The 17,596-nt window shown below is 44.9% G+C and overlaps 1 protein-coding gene across 5 annotated transcripts in view; it reads left to right on the top strand.

Moving 5' to 3' along the window:
- The window catches only part of CSMD2 (CUB and Sushi multiple domains 2), an 814,611-nt gene that overhangs the window by 678,823 nt on the left and 118,192 nt on the right, over positions 1-17,596 (top strand). For all 5 annotated transcript variants that reach the window (XM_060205823.1, XM_060205822.1, XM_060205821.1 and 2 more), the window contains 5 exons: positions 316-412; positions 1,509-1,613; positions 7,661-7,779; positions 8,321-8,390; positions 14,092-14,208. In XM_060205823.1, the coding sequence (XP_060061806.1) occupies positions 316-412; positions 1,509-1,613; positions 7,661-7,779; positions 8,321-8,390; positions 14,092-14,208 (508 nt within the window). The remainder of the gene's footprint in view (positions 1-315; positions 413-1,508; positions 1,614-7,660; positions 7,780-8,320; positions 8,391-14,091; positions 14,209-17,596) is intronic.

Below are 17,596 nucleotides of genomic sequence, written 5' to 3'. Positions count from 1 at the left end.
GATTTTGATGTGGTCAAAACAGAAAAGCATGGAAACCCAAGGAATGCTGAGAGATGCAGAGGAGGCCAGTAGGACTGAAATATCCCCCATTCTTGGCCTTACAAAGTATCCCAAAGTGTCTTACAGTGCTCCATTCCCTTGGAACTGCGAGCTCATGGGGCAGGGACTATACCTAACTCTTATGATGTGACCCCATGTCAGGCACCAAGTAGGTGTTGGTGGTGGTGTTGGCTATGTGAAGGGAGGAGTTTGGAAGAGAAGAAGGAAAAGGTCATGGGATGCCTAACTAACAACCTGTTTCCTCTGCCTTCCCAGATTCAAGTCATCAGTTTTGTAACAGAGCAGAACTGGGACTCCCTGGAAGTATTTGACGGGGCAGACAACACTGTAACCATGTTAGGGAGTTTCTCAGGTGAGGTGGGGCTTCCAGAGACACTGATTCAGAGGAAGTGGTGTCTTCACTATGATTGTTGTTGCAGTATCATTCATGTACCATAAAAGTCACCATTTTGAAGTATGCAGTGGAGTGATTTTCAGTATATTCACAAAATTCTGCAGCTATCGCTGCTGTTTAACCCAAGAATATTTTGATTTTGACACCCCAAGAAGAAACCAGTTTCCCACTTCTCATCACCTCTGTCCCATCCCCTCACCACTACTGGCCTACTTTCCATCTCTGTGAATTTTCTTGTTGAAGACTCTTCATATAGCTGGAGCCTTCATTGTGTGATCTTCTGTCTGGCATCTGTCACTCAGCAGACTGTTTCCCAGAGTCACCATGTTGTTACATGCACCAACACTTTATCTTATGGATACACCACATTTCATTTCTCCACTCAGCAGTTGATAGACATTTGGTTGTTTCCATTTGCTGGCTGTTATGAACAATAGCACTACAAACATTCACAAATAAGTGTCTAAGGGGACATGTTTCTGATTCTCTTGGATGTATATCTAAGAGTGAAATTCTGGGGTCATTTGATTTTTTTTTTTTTTTTGAGGAACTACTTAGATTTTTATTAGGAAGTCACACCATTTTCTGTTCCAGTGGTGAATTTCTGACTGTGTGTGATGTATGTTTTTGCCCAAAGTCCAGAGCAATGACCTGGATGTTTTAGGTCTCAGTACCCCATGTTGCAGAAATATAAAAAGGAGTCATGTGCCTCAGATTAACTGTCTACATTGCCTGGATTTTCCAGCATCATTTTGAAGAGAGCTAGAAGGGAATAAAACTTGTAGACCACCTGAGAAAGTCACTCAGCTGTTGGCATATGGCTGTGGCTCTTCAGCTGCTTTTACAGGAAGTAGTTTGAAGTCCCCATCCATTCCTCGGCCATTAGAGAACCAACTGGGGAAGTGGAGGGGCTAATTTGCCATTTACTGGGTTTGATCTGTAGGGTCATTTGGACACTTGACATAGAATGTCATTAGGGATCAAAAGCAAGAGAATTGGGAGAATGTCCACATCAGGAAGGCCAAGCTTGAATGTCTCTGTTTCCTTATCCTAGGAACAACAGTGCCTGCCCTTCTGAATAGCACCTCCAACCAGCTCTACCTCCATTTCTACTCAGATATCAGCGTGTCGGCAGCCGGCTTCCACTTGGAGTACAAAAGTGAGAATCTCGAGGCTCAGCCATGAACAAGGTTCAGGGTGGGAACTGACAGAGACTGAGTAACTCGGTGTAAAAGGGTCGTCTTGGGGCAGTATTTTCTCTACCACACTTTATCTTCAATGAGAACACTCATAGAAAGTCTCAAATCTACTTAAGATTCAGAAGCCATCTCAAAATTCCTCCTGGCTATATACCCCATGTGTGGTAGCAATGAGATTCTCACCCAAGCCTCTGTTTCTTGGAAATCTGTGTCTGTGTGTATCAACTGCGTCCACAGCAGGAATAAGGAAGGACCTAGCCATGCCTTAGGCCCAGTCTACAATTTAGGGTATAAGGGAGCCAGGGTGCTCTCCCCTTCCATTTCTAAACATTTGGCTTCATCAACCCCTGGTTCTGTGATGCAGTTGTCTTTGGAAACTTCTCATGAGAAATTTGACTTCTCTCCCATCAGATTTCTCCCTCCATGCTCAAAACCTTACATCCTAGTTTACAGAATCCCCAAGTGGCAGCATCTAAAAATCCATAAAAGAAAAAGGGTTGGGTGGGGGAGATAGCATAATGGTTATGCAAACAGACTCTCATGCCTGAGGCTCCAAAGTCCCAGGTTCAATTCCCCACAACACCATAAGCCAGAGCTGAACTGTGCTCTGGTGTTTCTCTCTGTGTCTCTCTCTGTCTGCATCTCTCTCAAAAACAAAATAAATAAAATATTTTTTTAAAGAAAAGGTTATAGACACAGGTTTCTGGTGAGACTGTTTCCATTCTGGGATTGGCTGCCTACTTCCTTTCCCCACTGGGCACAGAAAGGTATGCAGCAGAATTTGTGATATTAACTCAGGAAAGACTTCATCATTCACAGTGTTCCTAGTGCTATGCTGGATTTTGCTAGGACTGGGTAAGATCAGGATGGTTAAATTCCATCAGAATCCACTGGGGAAAGGCAGAGTGCAACATTAAAAGTACTTTCAGGGATGTCTCTCAATGGCAGAGCAGGGAAGAGGAAAATGATCACTTCTACCTGGAGCAGGTAGAGAGAGAGAAGTGAACAGCATAAACGTTACTGCAGAGTCGGGCAGTAGCGCAGTGGGGTAAGTGCATGTGGCACGAAGCGCAAGGACCAGTGTAAGGATCCCGGTTCAAGCCCCCAACTCCCTACCTGCAGGGGAGTTGCTTCACAGGCGGTGAAGCAGGTCTGCAGGTGTCTATCTTTCTCTCCCCCTCTCTGTCTTCCTCTCCACTCTCCATTTCTCTCTGTCCTATCTAACAAGGATGACATCAATAACAACAACAATAATAACTACAACAACAATAAAAACAACAAGGGCAACAAAAGAGGAAATAAATAAGTATTTAAAAAAATGAGAAACATTTCTATCCCTACAATGTGGTAAGCCCTGTACTAGATACCCACTAAACAGAGATGGGTAAAGCATGGGTAATAACTTTAGTCCAACTTGATATGCTAAGGAAGTAAATAGGAGGGGAGGAGATAAACCTGCTCAGTTGAGATCTTACCTAAGAAAAATCCCACAGCTTAGGTTGGAATAAGAAGTGGGAAATGTGTGAAGGAGTAGGAGGCTTGGCCATGGCTTAGAGCCTCCCTTTGGTACTAGATGTGGACTGGGTGGTATGCAGATGCCCAGCTGGTCTTCAAGATAAATGAGCTCTCTCCAGGTGGTTGAGAGAGAGTCAACTGGATTCTGGCACTTAGCTCCTGAAGGAACTGAACTGTACATCTGGTAGGAAGATCCGAGACAGCTTGACATAAGACCCTACAGATTGAAGACAAGACAAGGACATCTGAAACCTTCCTCCCCATACTCTAGGCCTTCCCTCACCTGGTGGAGTGAAGTGTCCGGGGCTTCTTGAACCATTCACCTCTTCCCTTTTGCCTTCTTTGCTCTGGTCTATCCAGTTTCATTTCCTTATCCAGTATTTTGAGTCCTTAAACATTCTCCAGAATCTTTTCTTCTTCCAATGACATACATCCTCAGTGTCTCATCATTCCACTGCCTCATTCAAGAAAAAAAAAGATAAAAGAAAAGAAAGAAAAAAGCTCACCTCTGAATTTTGTGGTCTTGTTGTTCAGGGGAGCTGGCAGTTTCTCAGTAGCTGATTTTCATCACATGCTGTCCTCTCAGTGGGAAGAGGGACGGGAAAACAGGTCCCCATTAGTATTTAGAGAATGGATCTTCTAGGAGCCCAAACCCTGTAGTTACACTTTTGTTTTGTAGATAATCTACCAAAAAAAAAAAAAAAAAAGTGTTCAGAAGTAGAGAATTAACTGCTATTGTGGAGGCAAATGGTTTTGAAGGGTACTGAAAAGTCCTGTCTGCTGCTATGACTCATATTTAATGTTTATTTAATTGAAATGGAAATGGAACAATATGCTTTCCAAAGTAACAAATTGCATATGATAAAAATAAATCCCCCTTTATTGTTAGCATGGGTTAAATAAAATCAAACTGCAACATGAGAGAAAGCTGAATGGACTTCTCTGCCTCTCTTTTTCTTCTCTGGCGTCACTTTCTTTATCATTCCATTTCTCTCTCTCTCTTTCTTTCTTTCCCTTTCTTTCTCTCTCTCTCTCTCTCTCTCTCTCTCTCTCCCTCTCTCTCTCCTCCTACCATACTCTTTTGCCCTTGCTTGCTCTCTTTCTCCTCTTCCTTCTCCATTCTGTTTATCACTGTCATTTCAGTAAATAGCTTCCAGGTAGCTAAATTGTGATCACCCCCTTAAATACTGGAATGCATTCTACTTGGAGTCTAGGGAAGAATCAGAAGAGACAGGATGACAGCTGAGATGAGGGGCCTCCGATTCAGTATAATGATTGCTTTGGTCTTGTCCTTGGGGGCTTTTGTTCAACTGTTATAGGTGGACAAAGACCCAAACACTATTTATTTACAAGCACAGCATTCACTTCCTTTTAAAAGATTTTATTTAACTGAGAGATAGATACAGAGGGAAAAATAAAGGGAGACCACAGCACTGCTCAGCTCTGTTGTATAGGCGCTAGAGATTGAACCTGGGACTTTAGAGCCTCAGGCATGAGGGTCTTTTGCATAACTATTATGCTGTTCCACTGCCTGTAACATTCATTTCTTCACAGCACATGTAGCATAAGAAACATTTAGGAAAGGTGTGTAGACTATCTCTGGAATGCCAACAGGGTTCTGTAATTTTTGATGTGGGGTTGAATTAGACAGATGCATGCGTATGTCAGAACTCAGCAAGCCCATTTAGAGTTTGTGTTTCTGTGTAAGTACATTTCCCTCAGAAACAAAATTAAAACACATGTAGCTCACTCATGCACATGTTGGGTCTCAGCTCTGAATGTGGTGTGAAGACTCACTAGTTACTGCACAAGAAGATGGAGCTGAGGGCCAGTGGCCTAAGCTGGCTGGTCCTTCCCATTCCTGTTCCATGAATGCCTGGCTCCTGGCAGGCACTGCATACATCTGGCATCCCCAGGGAGCCTGTGTCTCTCTCCCAAGGGCCCTGGGACCTACCAGTAGGGCTTTCTGCCATAAATTGGGTGTGACAGGAGGGCTGAAACTGAAATTCAGTGGTAGCATCTGCTGCAGGGGGATAGGATGTGTGTGTGACCTACTTGTCCCAGCCTCACACATAAACATGCTCAGTGAGTACTCTATCAGGGACAGTGGGGTAGGGCTGGGAAAGAGGAGGAGGAGGGAGGCAAAGATGGAAGCCCTAGCAAAGCTGTGTACACAGAAGGACTGACTGATGCAGATTGAATTTTACAAATCAATAAAGGAGAGCGCAAGAGCATTGAGAGATTGTAGAGGTGACTTTGAAAGGTCAAGATCATGAAGGACCCAGGACGTCATGGTGAGAAGATGACATTTCATATTAAAAAAAAAAAAAAGTGATTGAAACCCTTCCACCACAAGGGAACACCGTTGTACCAAGAAAAGATCCACATATCATTAAGCAGTGCTGTGGGCTGGTGCCGCTTCTCTCTCTCTCTCTCAAATTAAATGAAGGGAAAAAATTCAGTCCAGAATTGGTAAAAAAAAAAAAAAAAAAAAAAAAAGTATACAGTCCTGCAAAATTAGGAAAGAGTGACAGGAGTCACCCTTCAGGGGCCTAAGCAAGGAAGTCTGATTCAAGGAAGGATATGAGGAAACATGAATTTCTGGAGCTGCCCTGGCTTAGAGTAGTGCCATAGGAAGCTATTGAGGGCCTGGCAGTGGATAAAGCTGTTTTCTTCAAGCATTCTGTCTCAAAAAGAAGGGATTTCTTTTTTCTTTCTAATTAGTCATTTAACATCATTTTACAAAATGAGCAGGTTTCAGTTGTGTTTTTCTTTTTTTTTTCTTTATTGAGGGATTAATGTTTTACAGTACACAGTAAATACAATAGTTTGTATATGCATAACATTTCTAAGTTTTCCACACAATAGTACAACCCCCACTAGGTCCTCTGCTATCCTGATCCAGGACCTGAACTCTCCAAATCATTGACTGTGAGAGAAATGCAAATAAAGACAACAGTGAGATACCACTTCACTCCTGTGAGAATGTCATACACCAGAAACAGTAGCAGCAATAAATGCTGGAGAGGTTGTGGGGACAAAGGAACCTTCCTACACTGCTGGTTGGAATGTAAATTGGTCCAACCTCTGTGGAGAACAGTCTGAGGAACTCTCAGAAGGCTAGAAGTGTACCTACCCTATGATCCTGCAAATCTTCTCCTGGGGTTATATCCCTAGGAAGCCAACACACCCATCTGTTGGTATGCATGAGACCCCTTCTGTTTCATTTGGTTTAAATCCCCCCTGCTTAACACTATTCTATTTACATAACCACTTCATTCTATTTATATAACCGCTGTTAACAAGTACCTCCCTCCAGGGCATTGGTTCAATCCCCACTGTTTCATGATATGTTTTTGCTCCACCCCCCCTCCTTGTCACACCCTGATCCTCTCCTTGTCACACTCTGATTGTCACCAGTCACTTTTCTCTTCACCCTCTCTAGGTCACACCCTGTTTCCACCCTACTTGGCAAGTATATATAAAGACAGCATTGTGAGTTTTAGAGTACTTTACCTTGAGTTTAGCTTAGCTCGGCTTAGATTGTGCTGAGTCCTGCATGAATAAAGAGATACTGCCTACAGCTCAACTATGAGTCCCTGGTCGTCTGTTACCCGCCCGTGAAGCCAGCCCGGAGAAAACAACCTAACCCATCGAAAATGACACCCATCCAAAAAGATCTGTGTATACCTATGTTCATAGCAGCACAATTTGTAATAGCCAAAACCTGGAAGTGACCCAGGTGTCCAACAACTGGTATATTTTCATTCCCACACATGATGCATGCAAATCCACCATATTCTCTGCAGGGATTCTGTGTACCCCACTCCCACCCCATAACCATCTTTTTAGTTCTCATATTATACAAGACTCTAGTCTAGTGATTTTTTTTTCTTACTAGCTCCTTTGTTTCAGTTATCTATATTCCGCATATGATGAAAATCAGCCTGTGGTTGTCTTTTCTCTCTCCTTTTCTCATTTACCTCCCCCTCACGCCCAATTTCTAGTTACTGCACAAAAAGATAAGGCTAAGGGCTGGTGGCCTCAGCTAGCTGGTCTCTCCCATTCCTGTTCCACAAACAACATCTGGCTCCTGGCAAGCACCGCATACATCTGGGTTCCCCAGCCCCACCCCCTAGAATTGTCTTCACATGACATGGAAAAGTGAAGGGAGATTGGGAGTCAGACAAGAGTGAAGTGGAAGAGTTCATGCAGAGGCCTGGGACTTAGAGCCCTGGTGGAGACAGCTCTCTGGCCCTCCTACTTCAGGTTCCTTCTGCTGAGCCTTGGGAATGGGGACAGGCAGAGCAATAAGTGGTCTGTGGGGTCCCTCATACAGTCTGATTTTCTCTGTATGTGGTGAGGGCAAGGGGAGGGTTGAAGCACTGACTTAAAGACTGAGAGGACAGAAAGCATTCCTCTGCCCACAGCCAGCTTTGACCCAGCCAACTCTGGCATTCACTTGTGGGGTGTGTGTCTCTATCCCATCCAGCGGTGGGCCTGAGCAGCTGCCCAGAACCTGCCGTGCCCAGTAACGGAGTGAAGACAGGCGAGCGCTACCTGGTGAATGATGTGGTCTCTTTCCAGTGTGAGCCCGGATACTCCCTCCAGGTACTTCCCCCTGCCCCTCCATATCCAAAGCAGAAGACCTGTGACCCTCCTGTGCCCCTCCCATATGCGACTGTCCAGCCTGGCACCAGCAGAGCAGCAGTCACCATAGAGCAGGGAGCAGCCTGGCTCCCTCAGGGACCACTGTCTCCTGGAGCTGTTCATGCAAAAGACAAACTTTGCTGACTAGCAATTTGGCTCAAACCCACCTCGAATGTGTTACTACAAAGTTTCAGTTTTGATTAGACCTCAGGAAAACTTAATTTTCCCTTGAAGGCCATGAGGGAATCTAGTAATTAAAGGAGTCTCACAAGAAACCTTTAGTAATGAGAGTTCTTTAGTAATAGCTGTTAATAATCATCCTTCTCCAAAGTCTTTCTCCCTCAGCCCCGCTGCCCGTCCCAGAGTGGGTTGGTGTATCTTGTGTGCCTCGATCCTTAACACAAGCCCCCCACCCCTACCGGTGCAAGCCGCCCGCTGTGGATTGTGCAGAAAATTGTGCCCGTGGTGGCAGCTAGTCCACCCCTTTGCTTGATTCCTCCAGGGCCACGCGCACATCTCCTGCATGCCCGGAACTGTGCGGCGCTGGAACTACCCTCCTCCACTCTGCATTGGTAAGAGAGCCCTGAGAATTCCAGCTCACTCAGTCCATTTTCTAGCAGGGACTGGAGCTCATTGACATAGCATCAGGATCAAGTTCAAATCAATAGGCAGTTTAGTATGCTGGGTCTGTTCGAAGGCAGTAGTTTCAGACTAGTATTTTTGTGAGCTTTCACTCTCTCTCTCAAGGTCATCATGACTTTGGGAAATCATTTATCACTTTATGGGGGAGGGGAGTGTTAATGGTTTACAGTATAGGTATTGACACATGGGTACAAGGATACAGTTCTCATCTCCCCATGATGGGTGTTTGCAAAACATTCTTACACCCCCAACCTAAGTCCATTTCTTTTTTTTAAAAAAAATTATTCTTTATTTATTTTTTGGATAGAAACAACCTGAAATCGAGAAAGAAGGGGAGATAGAGAGGGAGAGATAGAGAGACACCTGCAGCACTGCTTTGCCACTTGTGAAGCTTTCCTCTTGCAGGTGGCTTGAACCCAGGTCCTTGCGCACTGTAACGTGCGCTCAACCAGGTGTACCACCACCTGGCCCCTCTCCTAGGTCCATTTCTATCAGCATGTACCAGGATGCCAAAACACTCCCTCCAGCTCCCTCCCAGCCATCCTTCCCCAGAGTCCTTCGCTTTGGCACATGACACCAAATCCAGTTCAAGTTTCACTTCGTGTTTTTTTGGGAAACATTCTATCACCAAATGAATGCTTACAGGAAGCTTGCCCATTTGAAAAGGCTCTGGAAAAATCCAGTCCCAGTGGAACTTGTAGGCACTTTGGGGATTTCCACAGGACTATTCATGGGCCTGATGGATAAAACCCAGTAATGAAGAAAGACAGACAGTAACAGGAGACACAAGGCCTTGGCTGGGTATGGCATCTTATTCGTGCGAAACAGTGTTGAAGAGATCAGGAGATGCAAGAAAAGACAGGTCTCTACCCTCAGAAGGTTGGAGCAGGGAAAACTTAACATTTACTGAAAGTCTCCTGTGTGCTACAATTTCCTCACAGCAGGTTTTAGGGAAGGTATCATTACTAACTTTAACTGTGCAAATAGGGAAACTAAGGCTTGGGGGATTAAGAAGAAAGCACTAGGGGGGTGGGAGGGAGAAGCTTCAGGAGCTGGGAAATAGGTCTGCAGGTGTCTCTCTCTCTATCTATCTTTACCTACCTCCCTTCTCAATGTCTCTCTGTCTGATGAAGGATAGGAAGGAAGGAAGGTAGGTAGGAAAGAAGGGAGAGAGGAAGGAAGGAAGGAAGGAAGAAAGGAAGGAAGGAAGGAAGGAAGGAAGGAAGGAAGGAAGGAAGGAAAAATGGCAGCCAAGTGGTGGATTCATTGTGCAGGTAACAAGGCCCAGTGATAACTCTAGTGGCAAAGATAATAAGATCATTCTTCTTCTAGCGTTTGCCCTTCTTCCGTAGCCAGTCAACAGCGTCAGGTTGAGCCTGATGTAAAGTTTCGAGACCTCCTTTGAATCTGGAGAGGTGGCAGTCGTTGACTAGGTGGGTCATAGTCTGTCTGTAGCCGCAGGGGCAGTTCGGGTCGTCTCTGGCTCCCCAGCGATGGAACATAGCGGCGCACCGGCCATGGCCTGTTCGATAGCAATTGAGGAGGGCCCAGTCATAATGTGCTAGGTCAAAGTCGGGTTGACGCTTGCAGGGGTCTGTGATGAGGTGTTTGTTCTTTACCTCAGCTGACTGCCAGCTCTGTTTCCAAGAGTCTGGAACAGAGAAGTTCAGTGTAGGCATAGGGGACCAGATTGGGTGACAAGACGTCAAGCGTTGGACAGGGTGGGCGAAGATATCCGCGTATATTGGCAGGTCCGGTCGAGCGTAGACGTGGGAAATGAACTTAGATGATGCCGCATCCCGACGAATATCTGGCGGGGCGATGTTGCTAAGAACTGGCAGCCATGGAACCGGGGTGGAACGGATGGTTCCAGAAATTATCCTCATGGAGGAATATAATTTGGAATCGACCAAGTGGACATGGGGGCTACGGAACCATACTGGGGCACAGTATTCTGCAGTGGAATAGCATAATGCCAGAGATGATGATCGTAGTGTGGAAGCGCTCGCGCCCCATGAGGAGCTGGCCAGTCTTGCAATGATGTTATTCCTCACGCCCACCTTTGCTGCAGTTTTTATGAGATGTTTGTGAAATGACAGAGTGCGATCGAGAGTAACGCCAAGATAGACTGGCTGGGCTTCATGCCGGATTCTCGTACCGCCAAGCTGCACATTAAGCTCACGCGAGGCCGAGGCATGGTGTAGATGGAAAACAGATGATACCGTTTTTGCAGTGCTAGGGATTAATCGCCATTTTTTACAGTAATCAGATATCAGAGACATGTCTTTCATGAGTATTTCCTCGAGGATGTCGAACTTGGATGCCTGAGTTGCACAGCAGATGTCATCGGCGTAGATGAACTTCTTTGAAGAAGTTTCTGGGAGGTCATTGATGTAAATATTAAATAGCGTAGGAGCCAGAACAGAGCCCTGGGGGAGGCCACTTGAGACAAGTCTCCATCTGCTAGACTTGTCACCCAGATGCACCCGGAATCTTCTGTTTTGGAGAAGAAACGATATAGTGTTGGCCACCCATGGAGGCAGGCATCTTGAGATCTTGACTAGGAGACCCACGGTGCCAGACCGTGTCATAGGCTGCTGTGAGATCAACAAAGACAGCACCCATCTTTAAATTCTTCTGGAATCCATTTTCAATGTAAGTTGAGAGGGCATGGGCTTATTCGCAGGTAGATATTCCTGGGCGGAAACCAGCTTGGGCGGGTGATAGGAATTTCTCTGTAAGAGGAGAAATACGTTGACAGAAGCAGCCTCTCAAGGAGTTTGTAACACACAGAGAGGAGAGAAATTGGTCTATAGCTGGCGGCCAGTGTTGGGTCTTTCTTTGGTTTCAAAACTGCTATTATCTTCGCAGAATGCCAAATTTTGGGCATAGATTCAGATTCCAAGATGTGGGACAGGAATGAAGTGAGCCACTTCTTTGCCGCGGGGCCCAAGTTAAGAATGAGTTCTGGGGTGATGTTATCATAGCCAGCAGCTATTCCCGGTTTAACCCTCTTCAAAGCGTCTTCCAGTTCAGACAGTATAAAGGGAGAGAGTTTTGGAGATGGACAAGATAAACGGAAGTGGGATGACCACTCATGGGAAATTTCTCTTTTCCAGACTGGGTCGATCTTAGCACATCCAACTTGAGTTAGGTGACTGGCCACTGAGTTTGGAGATACGGGAGGATGGGAGATGGGAGGGGATTGGCTACAGGCATCCAAACTATAAGATAATAATATAAAAAAGCAACAGCAGGGGGTCGGGCGGTAGCACAGCGGGTTAAGCGCTTGTGGCACAAAGCGCAAGGACCAATGGACGTTGCAGGGGAGTTGCTTCACAGGCGGTGAAGCAGGTCTGCAGGTGTCTGTCTATCTTTCTCTCCCCCTCTCTGTCTTCCCCTCCTCTTTCCATTTCTCTCTGTCTTATCCAACAACATCAACAACAACAATAATAACCACAACAAGGCTACAACAACAAGGGCAACAAAAAGGGGGAAAAAAAGAAAAAAGCAGCAGCATTGGGACGGGCAGAATCGCAACAGGTTAAGCATCCGTGGTGCAAAGCACAAGGACCAGCATAAGGACCAGCTTCGCACACGAAGGGGAGTCACTTCACAAGCAGTGAAGCAGGTCTGCAGGTGTCTATCTTTCTCTCCCCCTCTGTCTTCCCCTCCTCTCTCCATTTCTCTCTGTCCTATCTAACAACAATGACATCAGTAACAACAACAATAATAACTAAAACAACAATAAAAAACAAAAAGAGCAACAAAAGGGAAAATATATATATATATATATATATATATATAAAAGCAGAATCAGAAATGGATACCTAGACTTCTTTGACAGTCAGACAACTGTAAAGTGCAGCTCAAGTATGAAGCTGAGATAGGAAGGAGAGTTGGGGGGCTGTCACTTGGGCACGGGTCCATTTCCTTGAGTGAGCACACCAGGTGCAAGGTTTGTCCTTTTGTGGAGCACTCAGAAATGGGGTTCATCACACCAAGACACTTACCCTCATTGTCTGTTGCAGATGACCTCCCAGTGAAGCCACCAGTATTCATCTGTACATTGCAGCTGCCCTTGGTGGAGGGTTTGCTCTGTGTGCCTGGCCTGGCCCGAGGGAAATGCGGTTATTGCTTTTCTTTTTTCTTTTTGCCTCCAGGGTTACCACTGGGGCTCAGTGCCTGCACGAATCCACTGCTCCTGGAGACCATTTGTTCCATTTTTGTTGCCCTTGTTGTTGTTGCTGGTGTTGCTGTTGTTGGATAGGACAGAAAGAAATCGAGAGAGGAAGGGAAGACAGAGAGGGAGAGAGAAAGATAGACACCTGCAGACTTGCTTCACCACCTGTGAAGTGACCCCTCCCCAGCACATAGGGAGCCAGGGGCTCAAACCGGAATCCCTATGCTGGTCCTTGCACTTGGAACCATGTGCACTTAACCCACTGTGCTACCGCCCAGCCCTCGTGCAGTTCTTTCTGGTGTAACCTAATACCAATCCTATGGCATAGGTGCTCCATCTTACAGGTGGCGGAAGCTGAGGTCAATCTTGATCATCAAGCTCATATAGCAAGTGGAAGCTTGGGACCATGACCCAGGCTGTCAGTACCTAGAATTTCTGCTCTGAGCCTGGATACTGCTCTGATCAGCTCTACTTGCTCGTTTCCCCCTCTCCCCAGATAACAGAAAGTGTTTTGCCTAAACGCTATAGGCGCCTCCCCTCTGCTCTTTCCTCTGCTTTTCCATGCCTGCCTTGCCTCTTTCTGATCACACCTGTTCCTAATCAGATGTGAAAGAAAGGAATTGACGAGCATCTGGCTGGACTGTCATCACGCCCTGTTTCCTCAGAGGACTCTGCGGTTGCCTTGATTAGAGTTTCAGATGCCCCACTCCTGGCGACTGGCTTCTCTATGGGATGCTAATTGCAGTCACTAGCTGAGGCCTGATGTCAGAGTTCTGAAGGTGGACTCATGGTGGGATTCATCTACCAACCAGCCGACTGAAATAACTACGTGTTTTATTTGATTTCTTTAAATATGGATTTATTTATTCTGGATAGAGACAAAGAAATTGAGAGGGAGAAGGGGGAGATAGAGAGAGACAGCAGCAGTACTGTCTCACTGCCCATGAGACATCTCCCTCTGCAGGTAGGGTCTGGGGGCTTGAACCTGGGTCGTTGCACACTGTAAGGTGTGCATTCAGCCAACATGGTGCATGTCACAGAGTGGAAACTCAAGTGGATCATATATTGAAGAGTGGGAAATTTAGGGGTTAATGTAATAAATAATCAGGCTTACCCTGGGGCAGATAGCAGTGACTTCCTATTCTCACTGCAGGGCCTGTGAAGGGCATACTCAGATTCAGAAGTCCATAGCTGGGGTTTGTGGATCTCTGAGCATTCTTGATATATGCTGCCCTTCCTGGACTTACACACAAGACTTTCCTCTACCATGTGGGTCTTTTAGAGAGGAATTGTAGTTTCCTCAAATTCCCAGCAAGGTTTATAAATTAGGAAGGCTTTAACTTTTTTTTTTTTCAAAAAGCTGCTGCTCTTTGGAGGCATCTAACTGTTGGCATTGCTCTGTGTACCCCATTGATGGTGTCCTAACCCACTGTCTGGTTTCATCACAGCACAGTGTGGAGGAGCAGTGGAAGAGATGGAAGGGGTGATCCTGAGTCCTGGTTTCCCAGGCAACTACCCCAGCAACATGGACTGTTCCTGGAAAATAGTACTGCCCGTGGGCTTTGGTAAGTCTTTGAGCCCAGACCCTGGGCATAATGGAGCTCTCCACTGAGATTGCTCGACACTGCATTGACCATTTAGCTCTCTGCCTCTCTGTGTTCTCATCTGTAGACACATGTACAACCATGGGAGTCAGTTAAGAACCGTAGAGATGAACATGCCTTGGGAACTTAAAAAAAAATAGGGGGAAATCGTAGTAACTGTTATTATTATCATTATTTGAGTAGTGAGCTAAAATTGAGGAACTGTGAAATGAGAAGTCACTCAGGGATGGTTAAAACAGAAAGAAAAAAAAAAGACAATCTATTTCACAGAGAATGGACCTCAAATTGTGCTTTTAACTCCAATATCCAGTTTCTTATCCTAATTAAATTGAGCTAAGGTCAACATGAAATTGAGTTTGTATTCTTTATATGCACGTTCTAGCCGGCCCCAGCTATTGGGAGGCGGCTTGTGTGTGTGTGGAGACAGAGCATGCCAGGCAGGGTGTGGAAGGAGAGTGCTGGTAAGTGTAGAGGACATGGGTCTGGGCATAAAATGTAATTACTGATGACTCACTGTGTTGTGCACTGGGAATATAATTTAAGCCCATATGTCACATTTGGAGAGAAAAGGGTTTGTATTGTTTTGACATGGAACTGATGGGCTATATGCATAGGTTATGCCTTCTCGGCCATCGCTGTGCTCTAGGCAACAAAATGGCTCAAGGAGATTATTCCTGCCATGACCGATGATCTGCCTATCTGTGGCCCCAGGAGTGAAGGCTCCCTGTTAACGCTCTCTTTTTTTCATCTAGAGTGAGCTTTCTGATGAGGTAGGGCCTTTTGGGAGAAAGTCATGTAGCTTTCTTCTTCAAGTCTGAACATCATCAAAATGAATATTCTACCCAGAGTCATATTCTAATTTAATTCAATACTCATTAAGGTCTCATCAATTTTTTTAAAGAGACAAGAACAAAAATTACATTTATCTGGAACCAGAAAACACCTAGAATCACCAAAACAATTGGAAGGAAGGAAGGAAGGAAGGAAGGAAGGAAGGAAGGAAGGAAGGAAGGAAGGAAGGAAGGAGAAAGAAAGAAAGGGGAGGGAGGGAGAGAGAGAGAGAGAGAGAAAGAGAGAGAGAGAGAGAGAGAGAAGAACTGGAGGTGTCACACTCCCAGATCTCAAACTATATTGCAGGGCCACTGTACTCTTCTCCAAGTCTGGTCTGAGAGGAGAGGGGCTGGTGACCTCATATTCAGCACCATCTTCTAAGGGATCCAGGCAGGTGATCGGGATGCACAGTGGTGGTGACTGTGGCCTCTGTGGGAAACTCCAGATAGTGAAACAGTGTGTGTTTGCAGGGGGGTTGCTTAGTTCCTTTAGTTTTCTTTTCAGGTCTATGTCAGATTGTAGAAGGATGGGGTTGGGAAAGATCTAAAGAGAAACAGCAAGTAGTTTGCTTGCTTGTTTTGCCACTAGGATGTCCTCTCTGTGTGACTCCACTGCTCTCAGTGGAATTTTATTTCCTATTAAATAAACCTCAGATAGAATCAAAGAGGGATGGATGGGGGATACTACAGCACCATCCACCATTCATGAAACTTTCCCTGGTGCTGTGTATGATGCTCCCCAGTGGTGTCGGAGGCTCAAACCCTCAAACCCTGACCCTTGTGCATGGTAAAGTGTAAATTCTGCCAAGTGAGATGATCTTCCAGCCCCACAGAGAGAAGTTTAAATGGGAAGTACATCACTGTACTCTGTGAGTCATGGTGTTCGGCCACCATTACTCTAAGTCTTAGATGCTTATTTCAGACACTGGCAATAAGCCTACAAACTTTAGTCTTCTGGCAGAAACTCTCCCTGGATTCCAGCGCCTGTCAGGAGCCAGTGCACTTACACACCGCTGCCACTAGATGGCAATAGCCACATCCAGTTCTTTCCAAGCTGCCCAGTTGAGATACTAATCTTTACATTATTGTACGGTCTTTGTTGAGCATTCAGCCCATGGTGTTGGTATGGTGCATGGGTAGTGGCATAGCAAGTGTGGGCTGTACAGAGGATATGTACAGATGTGCTCATTGCAAAATTATCCACAATTTGGAAACAGTCTACATGCTCATTAATTGGGGAGTGATTAGTGTGGTTAGAGAAATCATAAAATAGAATTAGTTATGTGTATTTAACATTTGTGAACTATGTTTTTTATATCAACAAGGATAGACCTTGAAAAACACTATGTTGAATAAAATGAATTTATTAATTGTATACACTGTATCATTTGTGTAAATGTATTAAAATAAATAAGCCCATATATATGTGTATATATACATATACATACACATATACATATACATATACATATACATATACATATACATATACATATACATATATATACCATATTAAAAAACAAGAACTGGAAGAATGTCTTCCAAATTTATGATAGAGATGGACTGCCTCTGGAGAGAAAGATTAGGAGACATGAAGGATCTTAAATATCACATTGTTTTCTTCGAGTCACATGGGGGGGAGGCATGTGCACATGCTCGTTATAAGCCAGTTATAAAGTACAGTTAGGCAATATTTTAATTTTTTATGAGAGAGACCAGAGCACCAATCCATCACATGTGATGTCAAGTATCAAATTCAGGGTCTCAGACATGTAAAGCCTGCATTCTACCAGTGAGACACCTCCCCAGACCCCCAGTTAGGGAAGTTTTAAAAAAGGTAAAATCCTGAGGGCTAGCAAGTGACTCACCTAGCAGACAACACATGTTACCAATCACAAGGACCTGGGTTCAAGCCATGAGTCACTACATGGGGGTACCTGCAGGGAGGAGGGACTTTAAAAGCAATGGAGCAGTACTGTGGTATTTCTCCTTCTCTCTCCCTCGACTTCTCTGTCACTCAGCTATCCACAGGCAAGAAAAAATGCCACTGGAAATGGTGGAGTCTGTAGGCACTGAGTCCCAGTGATAACCCTAGTGGCAAAAGAGAGAAAAAGTTAAAACTATCTGTAATTTTACCACACAGTCACTAAAATGTTACCCCAAGAAGACAGGAACTATATAGATATTACTCATCCTTGTGCAATGCTTAGAACAACCTTGGTACATAACAAATGCTCCTCCAAAATGGTGTTAGTGAATCAGACTATTCTGATTTCTAATACAAAAATTAGAATTGCATGTTATACATTATTACAGTCTGATCTTCACATAAGCATTGTGGGCATTTTCCTCTGCTCAGTAAACATATTTCTGCAATATCATTTTTATTAGTGATCTAATTTTGAGAAATTCTATAAACAGATAACAATATTCCCACCTCTGTTTGCCAAAGAACATATTAAGGTATAAGTTAAGGACTTAATTGTGTCTGTTTTAGCCTTTTGGATTGTCAAGAGTTC

The sequence above is a fragment of the Erinaceus europaeus genome, chromosome 13 (genome assembly GCF_950295315.1).
Source record: "Erinaceus europaeus chromosome 13, mEriEur2.1, whole genome shotgun sequence".
In the NCBI taxonomy this organism is placed as follows: Eukaryota; Metazoa; Chordata; class Mammalia; order Eulipotyphla; family Erinaceidae; genus Erinaceus; species Erinaceus europaeus.
The sequence above is the reverse complement of the archived record's forward strand: the minus strand, read 5'-3'. Positions and strand labels throughout refer to the sequence as shown.